The 17,802-nt window shown below is 36.6% G+C and overlaps 1 protein-coding gene across 2 annotated transcripts in view; it reads left to right on the top strand.

The window, feature by feature from the left end:
- MET (MET proto-oncogene, receptor tyrosine kinase) overlaps positions 1 to 17,802 on the top strand; it is a 115,811-nt gene that overhangs the window by 77,750 nt on the left and 20,259 nt on the right. Inside the window, exons 7-14 of one of the 2 annotated variants that reach the window (XM_040260885.1) lie at positions 267 to 369; positions 481 to 617; positions 1,250 to 1,411; positions 2,369 to 2,468; positions 6,005 to 6,223; positions 13,188 to 13,334; positions 14,560 to 14,716; positions 14,911 to 15,051. In XM_040260885.1, coding sequence (XP_040116819.1) covers positions 267 to 369; positions 481 to 617; positions 1,250 to 1,411; positions 2,369 to 2,468; positions 6,005 to 6,223; positions 13,188 to 13,334; positions 14,560 to 14,716; positions 14,911 to 15,051 — 1,166 coding nt within the window. The remainder of the gene's footprint in view (positions 1 to 266; positions 370 to 480; positions 618 to 1,249; positions 1,412 to 2,368; positions 2,469 to 6,004; positions 6,224 to 13,187; positions 13,335 to 14,559; positions 14,717 to 14,910; positions 15,052 to 17,802) is intronic. The other variant, XM_040260887.1, reaches the window with a different exon arrangement.

Raw genomic sequence — 17,802 nt, 5'->3', positions numbered from 1 at the left:
ATTATGAACTTTTCGATTGGTGAGTTCTACATCGATGATGTTTAACATTTCCTGTTTTGTCTGTATGAATAATACAAGACAGTCAATATAAAGTTTAGAAAAATAGTACAGAAATAGAGCTATACAATTTTCAGTCTTGATGCTTACTTGGAAACTCTGCTTGCTATTTAGAGTAGTCAGCTCACTATTTGGAGATAATAACTCTTAATATAAAACACCCAAGCCAGAAAATGCCTTTGGACTTATATAAAACTTTGCTTTTTCAGGTTGAAATGCACAGTTGGTCCTGCAATGAATGAACATTTCAATATGTCCATAGTTATTTCAAACAGTCGTGGGTCAGTACAGTATAGTATGTTTTCCTATGTGGTAAGTCTAGGCATTCATTTTCTCATGAACTAGGATATTTAATTATTACTTAATCTACTTAGAGTTATAAAATTAACAGGTTATTCTATTTTGTTTTTATCTCTCATTCAGGATCCTATAATAACAAGTATTTCTCCAAATTATGGTCCAAAAACTGGTGGCACTTTACTTACATTAACTGGAAAGCACCTAAACAGTGGAAATTCAAGACACATTTCAATTGGTGGAAAAACATGTACTTTAAAAAGGTGTTGTAGTTTATCTTTTGTTTCATCAGTCAAGTTGGATGAATATTTGTACCTAACAAATCAAGAAAATATTGTTCTTTTGTGGCAAAAAGTCAAGAGGTTTATTATTTACTGTCCTTACCTTAAAAAACTTCTTCCTTCCCAAATCCCTCTACTCCTTTTTGCTGTTTTTTCTACCCTTCCCTTATGGTTTATTAATTCCACCTTCTTTATTGTTATACTGAGTATCCCACCTATGCTATAAGCTGTGAGGTTCTGTTAATTGACAATAAACATTTCCATCAAGATTTACAATTAGATCAGATCACTTTGGGGTGGTGAGAACCATGAGGGAGACTAGGTTAGAAAGTTATGTTTCTGCTTCTTAAGAGATGGGAAAGCTTAAATCAAGTACCAAAACTTTAAAAATTGCTTAAAATCCCAAATATTTTTAAGTCAGGTGGCTTGCCTACAACAAAGCTAAGTCTGGGATCTAGTCGAATACAAACACCCTACATTAAAAAGAGCTTTTTTTCCCCCTAGAAATTCCCGTTTAGGTGCTATTGACTGATATCCTTTTTGACTTATGGATATAATTCTAATATATGTGTGTCTTTAATAACAAAGATCCATTTTCTTAATTTTTTGTTCAGTGTTTCATATAGTATTCTTGAATGTTATACCCCAGCCCAAAGTGCTCCAACTGAGTTTTCTGTTAAATTGAAAATTGACTTAGCCAACCGAGAGGTGAACAGCTTCATTTACTGGGAAGACCCCATTGTCTATGAAATACATCCCACCAAATCTTTTATTAGGTAAGTAAAAGTTTCTAATGGGTATAAGAAAGTAATAAACTTGAGAATGATTGGCTGCCAAATAGTCAAAAGGAAGATAGTTTTATCTCTGGATTTGATACTATTGCATTTCTTTTGAAGAATACCTTTCCAATTCAGGAGTGAAAACTACAGTCAGGTTCTGAGTACAATTTGACTTTATCAGTGCTAGTTCATACCATTTTATCCCAGTCTAAATAAATTTCATTAAAACAATTTAACTCAACATCATAGTACTTAAGCATTTATATTGTGAACGTTTTAACTCTTTACTAACCTTAGTGCCTAAAAGTGGAATCACCTTTTTCTGTCACTTTTACAGTGTATTTTTCCTTACCTAATTTACACACAACTTTTCCCTATACCAATGTGTTAATCACTCAGTCATGTCCAACTCTTTGTGATCCCGTGGACTATAGCTTGCCAGGGTTCCTCTGTCCATGGAATTTTCCAAGCAAGAATACTGGATTGGGTTGCCATTCCCTTCTCTATGAGATATTCCTGACCCAGGGATCAAATCCAGGTCTCCCACATTGCAGGCAGATTCTTTACTGTCTGAGCCAATACCAGACTCCCTCTAAATCAGTATCTCATTGGACCCATTTCAGTCTGCCTTATTTCTGTTATTTCAATCAGTCTAGCGACAGTAGTTAAATTCATTTTCCTTTGTATTTTTTTCAGACAGGAAAAAATATTTCTTTTGTGTGTTTGGTGAATAAAAAGAGAAATTCATTCCTTCAGCTTGTGAAATAATGAATTTTTAAAATATTTTCAGGTGAAATAAATTATTTCCAAAGAAAATTTACCACTGAACTTTCATTTGACTTCAGTTGTGGCTGTAACTTGTAGTTACTACATGTGATTTAATTTCATTTCTCCCTTAAAATACTTGATAGAGAAAGAACCTCTCATTGCTATTTTTCTATTTTATTTTGCCAGTGGTGGGAGTACAATAACAGGTGTTGGAAAAAACCTGAATTCAGTTAGTATCATAAGGATGGTAATAAATGTGCATGAAGCCGGAAAGAACTTTACAGTGGTAAGTCCTCTACGTGACAGTTGTGCTTAGAACTCTGCATCTCTGCCTCTGCTGCCTGCTTTCAGGGTACCAGAGACATTTCAGTTTTGCCTTTAATGTCTGCTAGTTATCTATCTTACTTGCAGTGTAGTCAATAGGATTTTTTTTTAATTCAATGACTAAAAATATCTAGTCTCAGGCTAACATAAAACACACTCACACATAATGTTTAGACACAAATAATGATTACCAACTTGAGGCAGTGTTTTTTAAAAAGTCAGTACAAATGCAAGCTACATCATCCCTGTCTTAGTCTGTTCAGGGTTCTAAACAAAAATACCATAGACTGAGTGGCTTACATAGCAAACATTTATTTTTTCTCACAGTTCTCAAGGTTGCGAAGTCCAAGACCAGGGTGCCAGCAGATCTGGCTTTCTGGGGAGGGCCTGCTTCCTGGTTTGCAGCTGATTATGTTCTCATTGTATCCTCACATGGAAGGGAAAGAAAGAGGAAGCAAGCTCTCTTGTGTCTCCTCTTATGAGGGCACTAATTCCATCATGAGAACTTCACTCTCATGACCTACTTACCTCCCAAAGGCCCCATCTCCAAATATCATCATGTGAGGGATTAGGGTTCCAAATATGAATTTGAGGAGGATGCAAACATTCAAACCATAGCATTTCCCTATCCCCCTTTTTATAATGCCCCGTAGAACATCAACCTTTTTGGTCTAATAAAACCCCTGGGTAAAGCCTTTACTCTTGCCAAAGCATCCGTGTCTTCCTAACTGGTATGGTGTTTTCTTTTATATCCCTTCTTAACCATGCCTCTTGTCCTTTTGTTAGCATGTTATCAAATAATGAAAAAGAGCATTAAAATACTTATGTCCTAGAATGGATATGATGTGTAACACTTCTTCACCTTTTTTCTTTAATTTGCAAGGTCCATCTGAATTCCTCCTTAAATTGACCTATTTTGTGCTCTGACAGTTTTGGGTCACATTGAAGTGGCAGTTTTACTTCAGACTTTAGGAAGTTTGGAGTTATTTATGAAGATTATATATTTTATTGTTTTTCTCTGATATAAAATATCCATAATCTAGTCAGACTACACACAACTTAGAATGAAAGTTCTAAGTGCCCCCTCTCAGGCAGAGTCTTGATTGGGGAGGTGATAGATTGAATTACAGCACTTCCTTTTAGATTCTCATCCAATATTTCTTGAAGGCTAAGGCCACAGTGTGCTTTAATTACAAAAACCAATTTGGGGCTAAAAATGTCAAGCCAAATCACCAAACAATAAGGTCATCTCAAATAAGATTTTTCTTGACCTTCTCAATCAGCCACATTGCATCACCTCTAAAGAGTATTATTAGATTTTTATAATATTCCTGAGAGATTATACTCTAGGGAGTCCCCATATGAAGTAGAGAGCTTTGAAACCAACCCCTGCACATGGCCACAAACAAAGTTAGGATACCACCACTAATAATTTAAAGGACATCAGTTCTCCACAACCAGGCATAGCAATTTTTCATTAACCAATAAAAATAACAATAACCCCCTTTGGTGTTGGCATGCAACTTTTTAAAGTAGAAGTCTAAGAAATTATTAGTTTATCTAATTCACACTGAGGCTCCATTATTAAAATCATGACAGATTTCTTCCCTCTGCCTCATCCACGTTACGATGACACGTGACATCATTCATTCATTTGTAATATGTAGTTTTTAAAAACCTCCTAGGTGTAACAAAGAAGATTGGAACAACAGTAGAAGATTAGAATCTTATCTGTTTGTATATCTGGAAATGTAAACTTTGTTATTTTAGCCACAAAGATGTTAAATAGAACAATGGATTCAATTTGGACAGGAATGAAAAATTCAGTGGGTCTATTTGACTATTGTTTCCAAAAAATCTCATAAAGAGACCCGTGTTCTTTCCATATTCCCTGCTTCTTGTAGAATCTGAAGCTGACCATGATGAATTGAAGCCATTCATTATTTAACAGATGAAAACTCTTGGTCAGGTCTGATTTAGATTTACTGATCCAGCCAGAGTAAATTTCCAGTCTAACAAATTCAAATCTTTTAAAATAAAAATATTGATCATCTTCTTAACAAAATGCATATTAATTTGTTAACATACATTATGCCCCAGAAGCCAGAAGTTTGTTAATTTTCAAATTTCTTGTTACATAGAAAAATATTGTAATAGCAGTAAAGTTGTTGATTTCCTTTTTTCAAGATCATAGGATAGCTTTTAGCATTGTCATATGGATTTGATACAAAACTAAGTAATATTTTATACATATTATGTCTGTATATCATTTTTTGTTATCTGCATATAGCACACATTTTTCAATATAGAACAATTTTTAAATCATTTTTAAAAGAAAATATCAAATATCCAATTTTGTTTGTGCTTTTTCTGTATATCCTGAGTATTTTTCTATTGTGGACATAAGTAATTGTTTTATCTCCAACTCTACTTGTCAAAGAAAAGGAAATCTAAGGGATGTTGTTGCTTGTTTGTCTTTTCCTTGGGGGGAAAATGCAACCATTTAACCTTAAATGCACCACTTTGTGTTGCTGGTTTCATCTAAGCACAATCAAGAGGAAACCACATTTTCCAAACTTCTATAAATCAGAATTACAAAGGGGAAAATTTTTAATGAAAGATGAAAGGACATGAAATAATGATAGAGGAACCTTTGTAAAACAGAGAGGATAGGAAAAGTTTGACCAATGTAGAATACAGAGTGAACAAGAAACCACACAGCATGGGAGTCATGTGAATTTTAGAGCCAGTGGTCCAGGATTTATGTTCTTTACTTTGCTACTCAGAGCTTTGTGACCTGGTCTGATGATATCAGCTCAGAAAGCTCTAGCACCTACCTCATAGGATTATTGTGAGAATTAAATGACACCAGCCTTGTGAAATATTTTGCACAGAACCTGGCACTCAGTAATTGATAGCTTAAAACACACTAATAAGATGATCTTACTACATAATTAATTATAGTGTGAACCATATGGTGCTTGGCAGTCGACAAAGCACTTTACCTTGTAGTATTCCACACTGTGAATAATATTTTAATGTTAATTTCTAAATGAGGCAACTGAGTTTCCAAGTGAGGGCTTTGCCATAATTCTTAAAGCTTGATTTAAAGCTAAGATGCGAACAGGACTTAAATTGCACAAAGTTCAGCTTCCCACTCTGCAATAGCTGTTTCATAAGCAGCCACCCTCCTGGTGACTGTCCTATCTTCTTAAGTAAGATAAAGTGACAGAGGAAAAAGACAGCTTCAGATAGAATAGCTTACATCTTCCCAGCAAGTGAAGCTTTGTAGCTCCTTTAAGGCTGGATTGTTTAGATAATCTTACATCCGTCAAGCTTCCAGAAATGTGTTCTTCAACATCAGTGAGTTAAATGGAGATTTTTTTTCCTATAATGTATATTTTCAGTTGATTGTCTGAAACAGTGAAATGTGAAAGTTGCTATTGATGATGTCAAGCTGTGTTCTGTTTACAGTGAATAATTGGTGTCTCACTGTAGGCATGTCAACATCGCTCTAATTCAGAGATAATCTGCTGTACAACTCCTTCACTACAACAGCTGAACCTACAACTCCCCCTGAAAACCAAAGCCTTTTTCATGTTAGATGGGATCCATTCCAAATACTTTGATCTCATTTATGTACATAATCCTGTGTTTAAGCCTTTTGAAAAGCCAGTGATGATCTCAATAGGCAATGAAAATGTACTGGAAATTAAGGTAAGAAATGCTTAAAATGCTCTGTTAAATCATCAACTTGCACTTAATTGACTTCATAGCTGTATGAATAAAATTGTTGTGCGTGGTCATTATCTTATATTACATTAGCAAATATCTAAGTTCTGAAAAGCAAATCTTTTGACATAGGACTAAAAGATATGCATGATCATGGACTGCTTTTTAATGAAGCATTTAAAAATTCTTTCTTAATGTATATAATAAAGAGTAGTAAATGGAGGACACAAATCCTTTAAGTAAGTTGCCTTTGATTTATTCTTCTGCCGATGTTACTTACATATTTCCCTGGACACCTAAATGTGCTCGTTACAAGATAAAAGGTAAAAGTCATAAAAGTAAAGACATCAACTGTAATTCTGTACTTCCTTCTAATACTTGGAATTTTGTATCTGGGTGTGGTCATCTCTAAGCTGATTTATAAATGGAGCTGAATTTCCTCTACCTCAGGAATATATTAGCCTCTAAATAGAATTTAATTGGACAATAACACATCACCTTTTCTAAACCAGCCTGTTGCAAATAAAGAATACCAAAACCCCAGAGAGGTTACATGGTTTGACAAGTGATCAGACTGAGCCAGAACAAAGACTAGAATACAACTCTTTTATGTTGCTTCAGTCATTTTTACCTCAAATAGTAATAAAAGAGGCAATATGATCAAAACTTTAATTATCTATAGTCTCAGTCTCTAGAAACAGCAAAATATTTATATTTCAACATGATGTTTTTAGACATGCAGTATTTTTCCTCAAGAGATAGCATGAATGCAAATATGAGCAAACACAAAGTAATAGGGTAGTCCTTGTTTAGATGTAATATAAATTCCCATAGATCATTTCCATGTAAGTAAGAGTATGTTTTTACTAAAATTATTCTGCTTTTTCAACAAGACTTTGTCTACAGCCAAACCCATGTATACATTCACACTCATACAAGTTTACTAACCTCCCTATTGTGTTTTGCACAATAATTAAGCAAGCCCAGCATGAAATTAAATGGAAGCCTGCTTCAGTGAACAGCATGTTTACCATAGCAAAGTTCTTTCATCTGCCTCTTTAATTAGTTTTAGAAAGGGAGAAAGAGCTTTTATCACTTTTTTTTTCAATAAAATTAATCTAGTGTGACCTTTTGCTTTCAACAATTACTGTGTTTGCCATTTCGAAGATTCCATTTGGTTTTTCTTGATGAAAACAAAGGTTTATTTGCAAATACTTCTACACCCAGATAAATTCTATTTTTCTGTTCCTTTATCTATCATGGAAGGATTAGAGAATAATGGTTCTTTATCTACCCTTTCTAATAGTCTTACAAGGAGGAGAAAACTCCTTTTTCTATAAATTACATACCCATTATTCAATGTCCTACAAACTTGTTGGACCAAGAAAAATATGATTTGACATCATCCTCAGCCTTTCATGCTATTCTCAACCTGGCCCAAGAGGTCTCTGGAAATAGACACAAGAGACTTTCTTTTCTTGTCTATATACAGAATGACTCTCTTCTCTGACAAAGGTCTAGCACCTGTCATGTCACAGAGTGGCAATCTGGGGAAAATAGGAACAGTGTAGGGGGACTATTTCGGGAGTGTCATGATTTAGTCATCTCCCATATTCCATATTATGTATATGTAAGAGAAAATCTAAGCTATACGAGAATCTTTGTGTCACAGCAGTTTAACCCTTTATCAGTTTCTAAAGTTGACCATATTAATAGCTCTGCCTCTCTGAAATAAGGAGCATAAAGCAAGCGAAGAGAAAAGGCCTCTTCTGGACAAACAGTAAACTGTTTTTAGCAAGAGAAAGAGTGCTATTTTATTTCATGTTGTGCATGTTCAATTACCATTCAAAACATGAATTTGTGTTCCATCAGTGAAAGCACTATGGAGAGAATTGTGTTTAGAGTGAGATTTGCTTCTTTTTGCCAGGAAGAGTTTTGTGCTGCTTAAACAGCCATGCATATAAAAATTATTTGGCTAAAAAGAGATTGTGATAGTTTCTAGCCCTAGTTGTGAGAATTGCCTTAGTCAGTAGTTGGCCCAGTGATTACACCATGGCCAAGAGGGTCAGTCAGGTTTGGGTCAAGAGAACATAATAGAGACGAAGTATCAGTCTTCCTCAGCATGAATCAGAAACCCCATAATGTGGGTGGTAGTTTGTATCTAAGGCTTAGGCACCAGTGTGGACAGTGGTCATCAGAAGTAAACATCTCTTTGGGAGTACCCATGAAGGCACAGTGTTCATGTCAGCAACAGCTCACGTTTTTGTGAAATTTTAGTTAACACAGTACTTTGACAAATACTGTTTCATTTGAGATTCATGTGGACATATGAGGTTGGGAGGTCAGTGATGATTATCCCCCTTTGTTGCTGCTGCTGCTAAGTCACTTCAGTAGTGTCCTACTTTATAGATAAGTAAACAGAGGTTTAGAAAGATTGGATAATTTGTCATGGGTCACGTAGGGAGCAAACAGTATAACTTGGGCTCACAATCAAGTTTCTTGATTCCATATTTGGTCTTCTTTCTATGGCACCCCACTCCAGTACTCTTGCCTGGAAAATCCCATGAACGGAGGAGCCTGGTAGGCTGCGCTCCATAGGGTCGCTAAGAGTTGGACATGACTGAGCGACTTCCCTTTTACGGTTTACTTTTATGCATTGGAGAAGGAAATGGCAACCCACTCCAGTGTTCTTGCCTGGAGAATCCCAGGGACAGGGGAGCCTGGTGGGCTGCCGTGGGGTCGCACAGAGTCGGACACAACTGAAGTGACTTAGCAGCAGCAGCTAATACATTACAAAGCTTTGCATATTAACTTTCATTTAATGTATACCAAAATACCTTTCATAATAGGGAAATTTTCTATTGTGTGGTATGTAGATGTCCATGCAATTCTTTAAGTAAAATAGCTCTAAACTCTTTACAAATACCTGAAAGTCAATTCTGATTAAAAGAAACCCTATATTTCCTAATTACCCTATTATATGACTTTTTATTCATATTTTGTGGAAACTAGAGAAGCACAGTATTTAATGCTGGAACTAGAACTGCCTGACACTGCCCCGGGGCTTTATCATATTCTAGAGCATATTGATATACATGGTAATAGAGATGCTTCAGAAATTCAGTTTGGAGAAGTTGGTTAAAACATGGAAAGGAGCAGGAAGATCAACTAAGTCAAGGACCAGGAACTTGGACTATGACACTAGGAAGAAGCCGAAGAACAAAGCTCAGATAGAGTGCGCTCAGATGGACGTGAAAAAAAAAAAGAGTGCGCTCAGATGGCGGTCTGTGTCAGTGTCTTGGCATTAGAAGGATTTAGAAGGGAGAGTCGTTCCAAGCTAACTCAGTCTACTTCGTGCCCAGAGCCACCCGAATTTGTCTTCCTCCCACTTCTGGCTGATGTACCTGGAATTACAGGCCCAAACCCATTCACAACCACTGTGAGGCCAGTTCTGTCTACAACAGGGTAGAAATGAAGGGCTCTTTTCTTAGAAGTCATTTGGCCCAGTGTCAAGACCTACTGATGGGACTCATAAGTTGACACTTAACCCTTGAACAATATAGGTTGAACTGCACAGGTCCAACTTACATGCAGGTTTCTTTTTCAATAAATGCATACTACAGTCCTATGTGATCCAGCATTGAGAGACTCTATGGTTTCAGAACCTCAGATACAGAGGGCTGACTGTGAAATTATATATGGATTTTCAAATACACAGGGATCAGCACCCCTAACCCCCATGTTATTCAGGGATCAACTGTTTTTCTTTGTGCTATACACTGTAATATGCATTCTGGGGTAGGGGAAGCCATATTCCAGGGCTTATAGACAGCACCTGTGGTATCCTACTGACCCAAGTAGCCAGTGAAGAAGCCAGTTTAATTTTGGTTCCCCCAGTTTTTCTCAAATGACCTGGGAACTTCTCTCCCCAAATGCCTGTTAATGTTCTGTGCACTTAGTTTTGAAGTTTCCCGTCAAGGTTCTTTGCCCTAGTTCCCAAGCTGAGGAGGCTCATATTCTCTCGGTAAAGTGTAAATGTCCCTCTACCACCACCTCACTGATTTTTCTGCTGCCAGCCTCCCTGAACCATGGCCGAGTCCTACTGCCATCCTCCTACATGGCCTTAGCTGACTTGCCCAGACTCAACATTGTGGCCACCTGGACACATGAAAACTTGTAAGATCCCTTGTGTAATGATATTCTTTTTCAAGTCCTGCTTCTACTCCTATCTGCTTTGTTCTTTAACCAGCTCAGACATGGGTTCCCAGGCCTGAGTTAGGTAGAAACATGTCATACGTGGCCAGAGTTGCAGAGGAAAGGGCAAGAGACATACCAATATGACACATTGGGAGTAATAGTTTTTTCACTTTAAAAATGTATTCATTTTAACATTGCAGTGAGAAAAAGCAACTCTTACTCATCATTGTATTCTCAGTAACTAGCGTTTTGTGATACAGTAGTAGATGGTAAGCAGTGCACGCATGCAAAGTCACCTCAGTTGTGTCCGACTGTTTGCGACCTCATGGACTGTAGCCCACCAGGCTCCTCTGTCCACGGGATTCTCCAGGCAAGAATACTGGAATGGGTTGCCATTTCCTTCTCCAGGGGATCTTCCTGACCCAGGGATCAAACCCACATCTCCTGCAGCCCCTGCAGTGCAGGCCAATTCTTTACCACAGGGCCACCGGGGAAGCCTAATTTTGTATCAGATGGAATTGATTTGCTTCAAGTCCAAGTCTCTTCTTGAACCTTAGTTCTCAATGTGTAAAGCAGTGATGACAATAATCCCTACCTCAGGAAAGTGTCTTTACAGGATAAAATGAGATAATTACAACTCTAGATTGCTCTATGTATGTAAGGGATTGAAGACCAGAAATCTTCTTTTATATGGCTTTATTTAAAAACCTATTGGACTTCCCTGGTGTTCCAGTGGCTAAGACTTTACATTCCCAATGCAGAAGGCGTAGGTTCAATCCCTGGTCAGGGAACTAGATCCCATGTGCTACCCCTTAAGAGTTTGAATGCCAGAACTAAAGATGTTGCATGCCAGAACTAAGACTGGAACAGCCAAATAAATAAATAAAAACAAAAAAACCTTATATATAATGATTAAAAGGTCAACTAATCCAACTTTGCTCTACTATTTATATTATACTATTTAATAATAGTTAATATTAAATAATAAAAAGTAAATAAAATTTCTAAACATACACATTTTTTTCCACAGCTTGATAAAGCTATGTTTTTTTTTTTTAATGACAAAAACTAGCCTATACCTTCTTATTTTTCTCCTGGTTCAGACCTCTCTGTTATATAGTAGTGGACTTCCAGTATCACATTTTTTATATCTTGGATTGTAGACTTTTAAAATAATCACTATACATACAAAGCTGATATTAATTTCTAACATAAGTCACTAATCATTGTGCATTTCTTAGTAGGCACAAATGAGAAAGAGTTTCATTGTTCAGCTTTGTCATCTGTTTTTGTTTTGGAGATGCTTTTATGCAACATCCTAGGCAAGCCTGTGCCTAAAAGGAGTACTGGAAATGCAGATACAGTATGTTCATCCCCTCCCCCAGCCTTCATCATTATCTAAGCTGGCAAGACACGTTTTAGTCATACCCTCATAAATCAAGCCTCCAGCTCTTTAATCTCTTTCTTTTGTCATTTCCTGAATTCCCTCCAATTTGTGGTCCAGGGCTGTCCTCCTCAGTCCTAACCAAGAAGTTGTCATTTGAAGCCTCAAGGTGACCTGTTAGATTTATGTGCTTCTGCATGGACTTGCCCTGTGTGGCTGATCTGGTTCAATGGAGTACACATACTGCCTCTAGAAGTATCGTAAGGATAGAGTTTGTCTATATCCATTTTTTTTTAAACTCCAAATTCATGTTAGAAAGAAGAATTTTTTCTAACTTCTTTTCCCAGGATATCTTACCTAGCACTCTATCAAGATCTATATGAGGCAATGTAAGACTAGTTTGTCAGGCATTAAAGATCATGTAAAATAAAGTGGAAAACAAGGTAGCCTAACAACTATAGTTGTTACTGGCTGCTCTTTGTCCCTCAGAAAAATACAATTGTGTTTTGATATCTTTCTCCTCTGACTAATGGCTTTTTAATAAATACTGTAACCATACTCATTAAGTCTTCATATGAGAAATTGGACCTCTGTTTTCATTTCTTTCCCAAGGGTAATTATTGGTTTCTTAAACAAAACAGTGGTATTTTAAATGCCTACTGGTGACTTCATTTAACTAAATATGTCAAATTGAATAATGTTTTTAAAGTCCTCATGTAACTATATAATTGTTCAAAATAATATAATCATGCTCTCATCATAATGAGGGTCTTATGGCATCTTACAAGAATGTCTTTAAAAATGGCTTCATTTTTGTATAGGATTCAACTGTGCAAGAAGGATGAAAAGAAACTGCTCAACTCAAACACCAAAGAAATACATTGACTTTTAGATCCATACATCAAAATCTCTGGAGATGGGACCTGGGCATCAGTATTTTATATAAAGCCCTCAATGTGATTCTAAAAGTGTAGCCAGAGCTAAGTGTCTCTGCATTAGGCAGCTCAAACTAAATCTCTAAATTATTTCCCTTTTGCCAACCATCAGTACTCCCTGAAAACATTAGTAAGTTGATTATGAAAAAGACATCATTTGACATAAGGGTGTGAGTCAAGAATCTCTCCTTTTCTTTAAAATCCAATTTGATGGAAAAGCTAGATCCTATGATTCCTGACTGATTAGTACCCTAAAATGGTCATTCTCTGTTTCAGCCATCCAAATCCCCATGAAAATGAGTGTCAGATAATCATGTGCCTTGATAAACAACATGGCCTATGTTTTCAGTATATTTATATTCCTTCGTAATTGTTTGCATTCCTTCAAAATTGTGAAGTGTTAACAAGCTCCTTTTTTTTTTTTTCCTTCCAGGGAAATGATATTGACCCTGAAGCAGTTAAAGGGGAGGTGTTAAAAGTTGGAAATAAGAGCTGTGAAAATATACATTCACATTCTGAAGCTGTATTATGTACGGTCCCCAATGACCTGCTGAAATTGAACAGCGAACTAAATATAGAGGTGGGATTCCTGCTTTCCTCTCATGATGTAAATAAAGATGCCAGTGTAATTATGTCACTTGCAGGCTTAAAATAAATCATTAAAGCTCATTTGTGTGTAGGCTTTTAGCTCATCAGTTCAGCTTGATTCTTAGTTGTTATTTTAGAAATAGTGATGTTTTTGTTGCACTGTCTCCTTCCCAAGCTTCAAAGGGTAGGTCTCAAAAGTCCTTGCTGGCTACACTCTTCTCCATCATGCCACACTCTTGCTGAAATTTGCTGTAATCCTCAGGAGGGATAAGGACACATTCAATGGTGTCTTTTCCCACCTCTCACCACCCTAGGAGGCCAGAGTCAACACAGTACTACCAGCCACAGTGATCTCAAATGCACAGTCCCATAAATAAAAGAATGTGTATGCACTGGATGAAGTGAAATAAGAAACTATTTTATAGTAACCTTTTTCATATAAACAGCTATCTTCATTCCTTTAAAAGGCTGAGTAATATTTTACTGTGTAGATATACCACATTTTGTTTATCCAAATATATGTGATTTTTAAAGGGTTTCTGAAGTTTTCAAACAGTTATGAAATGGGAACATATGAAAAATTTAAAAATAAAAAGCTAAATCATGAGATCAGAGTTTGGAGTTCAAATGGATCATAAATCCACAATATCATACCAGCTCTAGCTGGAAGGAGCATCAAAAACTTCTTCTGTGTATCAAAACAAAGCAAATAAAAATATTCTGAGATTTTATTATCCCGTAATAATAACATAATTATTCACTTCTTATGGGGAGTCTCCTGTGCCCTCTACCCTATCCTCTAGGACAGAATTAATGTTCTATTGTCTCTGCTTCTTATAATATGTTCATGCTTCTACAGTACATATCATCATGAACTATAACCATTTATTATTTTTTTAATCATTTACTTTTGTGTTTGTGTCCCTTTCACACTTTAGTTCCTCATGGTCAGAGACTGATTTTTATCTTTTTACTCCTAGTACCTAGTTATAAGCACAAACAGCTAGGCATGTAAGTATTTCAGTGATTAGTAGCCCCTAATTATTCGAACACTGAACAAGAATTGAAGAATGTCTTAATACTCTGGAGGCAATTATTCCACTTCTAGAACAGTAATAACCAGGTATTATTTCGAGCCTAGAGAGATTATGATTCAACTGTGTAGTGTATTTTGTACATATCATGGTTAATTTCTGACTTTTATTTGTCATTTGTAGTGGAAGCAAGCAATTTCTTCAACTGTTCTTGGAAAAGTGATAGTTCAACCAGATCAGAATTTCACAGGATTGATTGTTGGTGTTGTCTCAATATCAATAATACTCTTACTGTTACTCGGGCTTTTCCTGTGGCTGAAAAAAAGGAAGCAAATTAAAGGTGCATAATTTTCCTTATTGTCTGTTTTAAAGACGTTGCCGTAACAATACAATCATTACAGTTTAAAATTGTCATAGATTCATGTGTGTGGTCTTATGCAATCCATAAAAGCCATGAGTTCTGGTCACCAGGTCAAAGTCTACTGGGACCCATGATAGCCAAGTCTTTAACGAGGTCTTTCTCTCTCTTTTAAGATCTGGGCAGTGAATTAGTTCGCTATGATGCAAGAGTACACACTCCACATTTGGATAGGCTTGTCAGTGCCCGAAGTGTAAGCCCAACTACAGAAATGGTTTCCAATGAATCTGTAGACTACCGAGCTACTTTTCCAGAAGGTATACTTCAGTTTATTTTTCTGAAAAATACCTATACATACACCTCAGTGGGTTGTGGCAGTGTTGTTTATTTTTGGTTTTGCCTTTATATTTTTATAAAAATATAAAAGAAGTAGTCACTCTTCTTTGGCCAAAGAAGTATTTAATTTGACACAAAGTTACATGACTCTTATTTTTTAATGAACTCATATATGAGATTTTTTTAGTCTTTAAGCTCTATTCTCACCAAAAAAGTTCATTTTAAAAATCATTTGAGCAAAGGTAAGCTGTTTATCATCTGAGTGCAATGCTAAGAAACTGGGAAACTCTCTTTAACAGCCCAGGAAGAGTTAAGACTCAAGACATATATATTGAAACAGAAGTTGGTACTGCTATATTTTTTTTTTACCTGCTGATCCTCAAACATTTAAATTATACTTTTAGCACTCCTTTGAAGGAGTTTCAATGAACTGTTAACACCCAGTCTTTTATCCACAGCATCCCAGGACTTGAATATATTTTGAGTCTTAACCAGTGTGTGCTTAGTTGCTCAGTCATGTCTGACCCTTTGTGACCCTATGAACTATAGCCCGCCAGACTCCTCTGTCCATGGGATTTCTCAGGCAAGAATATCGGAGAGGGTTGCCATTTCCTTCTCCAGGGATCTTCCCAGGGATCAAACCCAGGTCTCCTGCTTCACCATCTGAGCCACCAGGAACCTTCAGTTATGCTGTTTAAAAAGGAGAGTTAACATTGTCCTAATAATCAGATTAACCACAGTATTTCACATTGTTTTATTTAAACTCTCCTGGTAAAAGCAGAATGTCTGTATTGTATCTGCTCCATTATCTTTAGAAGTTACAGGACGTGAGTCAAGTACAAGCATTTTCCTGGTTGAATATTTACCACTGGACAAATAAAATGAGTCACAGATCGTTGAGGATACTGCAGAACTTAGAAGCTGCTCATCAAAACAAGTACAAGAGCAATGAGGCACTTAACATTTTAATTTTTTCAACACTTATTGCCTCTTACTTTTTCAAGTTTATGTTAGTTCTACAGGCGCCATTAATGTTGTCTTTTCCCACATGACTCCATTCACCTTTAAGAATCCAGGCCCTTAACAACATGGGAAAATCAAATCCAGTTTATAATTTTGAAATGTAGACCTATTTATTATTTTTTATTCACATTTAATGGCTCTAGTTTGAGATCTTTAAAATTAACAAGTGACTTTTTTGAAGAAGTATACTTAATTTTCCTTCAGCCTCATTGCTCACCAGACCTCTGTCATCATTGCTAAGGAACTTGAGTTTCATCCTCTTCCCTACAGTGAACCTACTCCTTGGAGACATGGAAAAGTAAAATAGGCAAAAGAAGGTTACCCAGAGAAGAATGAGGAAATGCACAGCCAGTACCTAATAAAGGGGCACTTAGAGAGCTTCTCTGTGTGTGTGTGTGTGTGTGTGTGTGTGTGTGTGTGGTGGGGACAGCCTCTTTATGAGTCTTTTCTGCAGACTTAGAATACACGGTATGTCAAACCAGAATCACACTGATGGTTTGTGCACATGTTTGAACTTAACGGAAAGGTCAGTACAATTTCTGTGCAAGAGAACTTTTTCTTGTGCCTCATCAAGGATTTCCCTCCATCTCTGCACCTCTGAGAATATAGAACCCTAATCTTTAGGTGCAAAAGTTTGAGAAGTGAAGGCAGAGGAACTGAGTTTATAGTTTCCATCATCTGACTCATCTGCATTTCCCCCCTAGGAAAGATTTGGAAACCCTGACTCTGGGATTAAAGCAACAGACACCAGCTAGGCTCCTTCCATCCCTCACCCATCCAACATCTCAAGCACTCCCCTAATGTTCTGCATCCTTTAAAGATGGATGTAGAATGCATCTGTCTCATTTCTAGCTAATGATTACTATAACTTATAATTTTCATAACTATAGGTGATCCCAAAGCTCTTCTGGAACCACTGCTGAGTTTACTGCTCTGGCCAAATTGATGTAGTAACCAAACTGTCCAATGTGGCAAACACTAAACATGTTTAAGTGGGTTTAAGAATAATCAGAGGTACCATCAACTTTCTTTTTATGCCGCTCTCTTAAGTTCTGATTTTCCTGATTATTTGCAAGCAAACAATATTTTCTTTTGGTGCTAATAAGGACCCTCCCCCCACATAGACCTCCCTTCTCTGTGTGTTATATACTAATACATTTCAATACCCAACCTAGTTTATCTTCAAGTCAGTTGCTTCCAATATAGCACCCTGTCTTTGACATACATGGATTCCCATTGGAAAGGGCAAAGCAACTGGTGCCTTCTCTGCCCTATTTGACATTAAGAAATGTGCTCTCAGCCCCACAATTTCCTACCTAGTAAAAGGGAACCTTGCCTGAGACTCGTTGTAAAGATCAACTTACAAGGAATGCTGATCTGATCCCTTTCCAAGTGCCCTCAACTAAGCAATGAGGATGGCACTCTAACCCAGTCCTTAGCTGCTCCCTCTAAACAATGATAATACGAGATCTGCTGCCACCACCACAGGATGGAAAACTTACCATGAATGTGGAAAGTTTTCATTCCTAAAAGTTTAACCATTACATATTTCTAGTTGTTTGTATGTATGTGTGTATGTGTGTGTGTGTGTGTGTGTGTGTGTGTGTATATATAGAGAGAGTATATAATATTTCATTATACATATTTTTCTTTGACCAGGAATCCACATACATTTTGAGCAATACTAATTAATTCCAATAATAAGCAGT

Source organism: Oryx dammah, unplaced genomic scaffold (assembly GCF_014754425.2).
Source record: "Oryx dammah isolate SB20612 unplaced genomic scaffold, SCBI_Odam_1.1 HiC_scaffold_18, whole genome shotgun sequence".
NCBI lineage: Eukaryota > Metazoa > Chordata > Mammalia > Artiodactyla > Bovidae > Oryx > Oryx dammah.
Note: the sequence above shows the minus strand (reverse complement) of the source record. Positions and strands in the feature narration are given on the sequence as shown.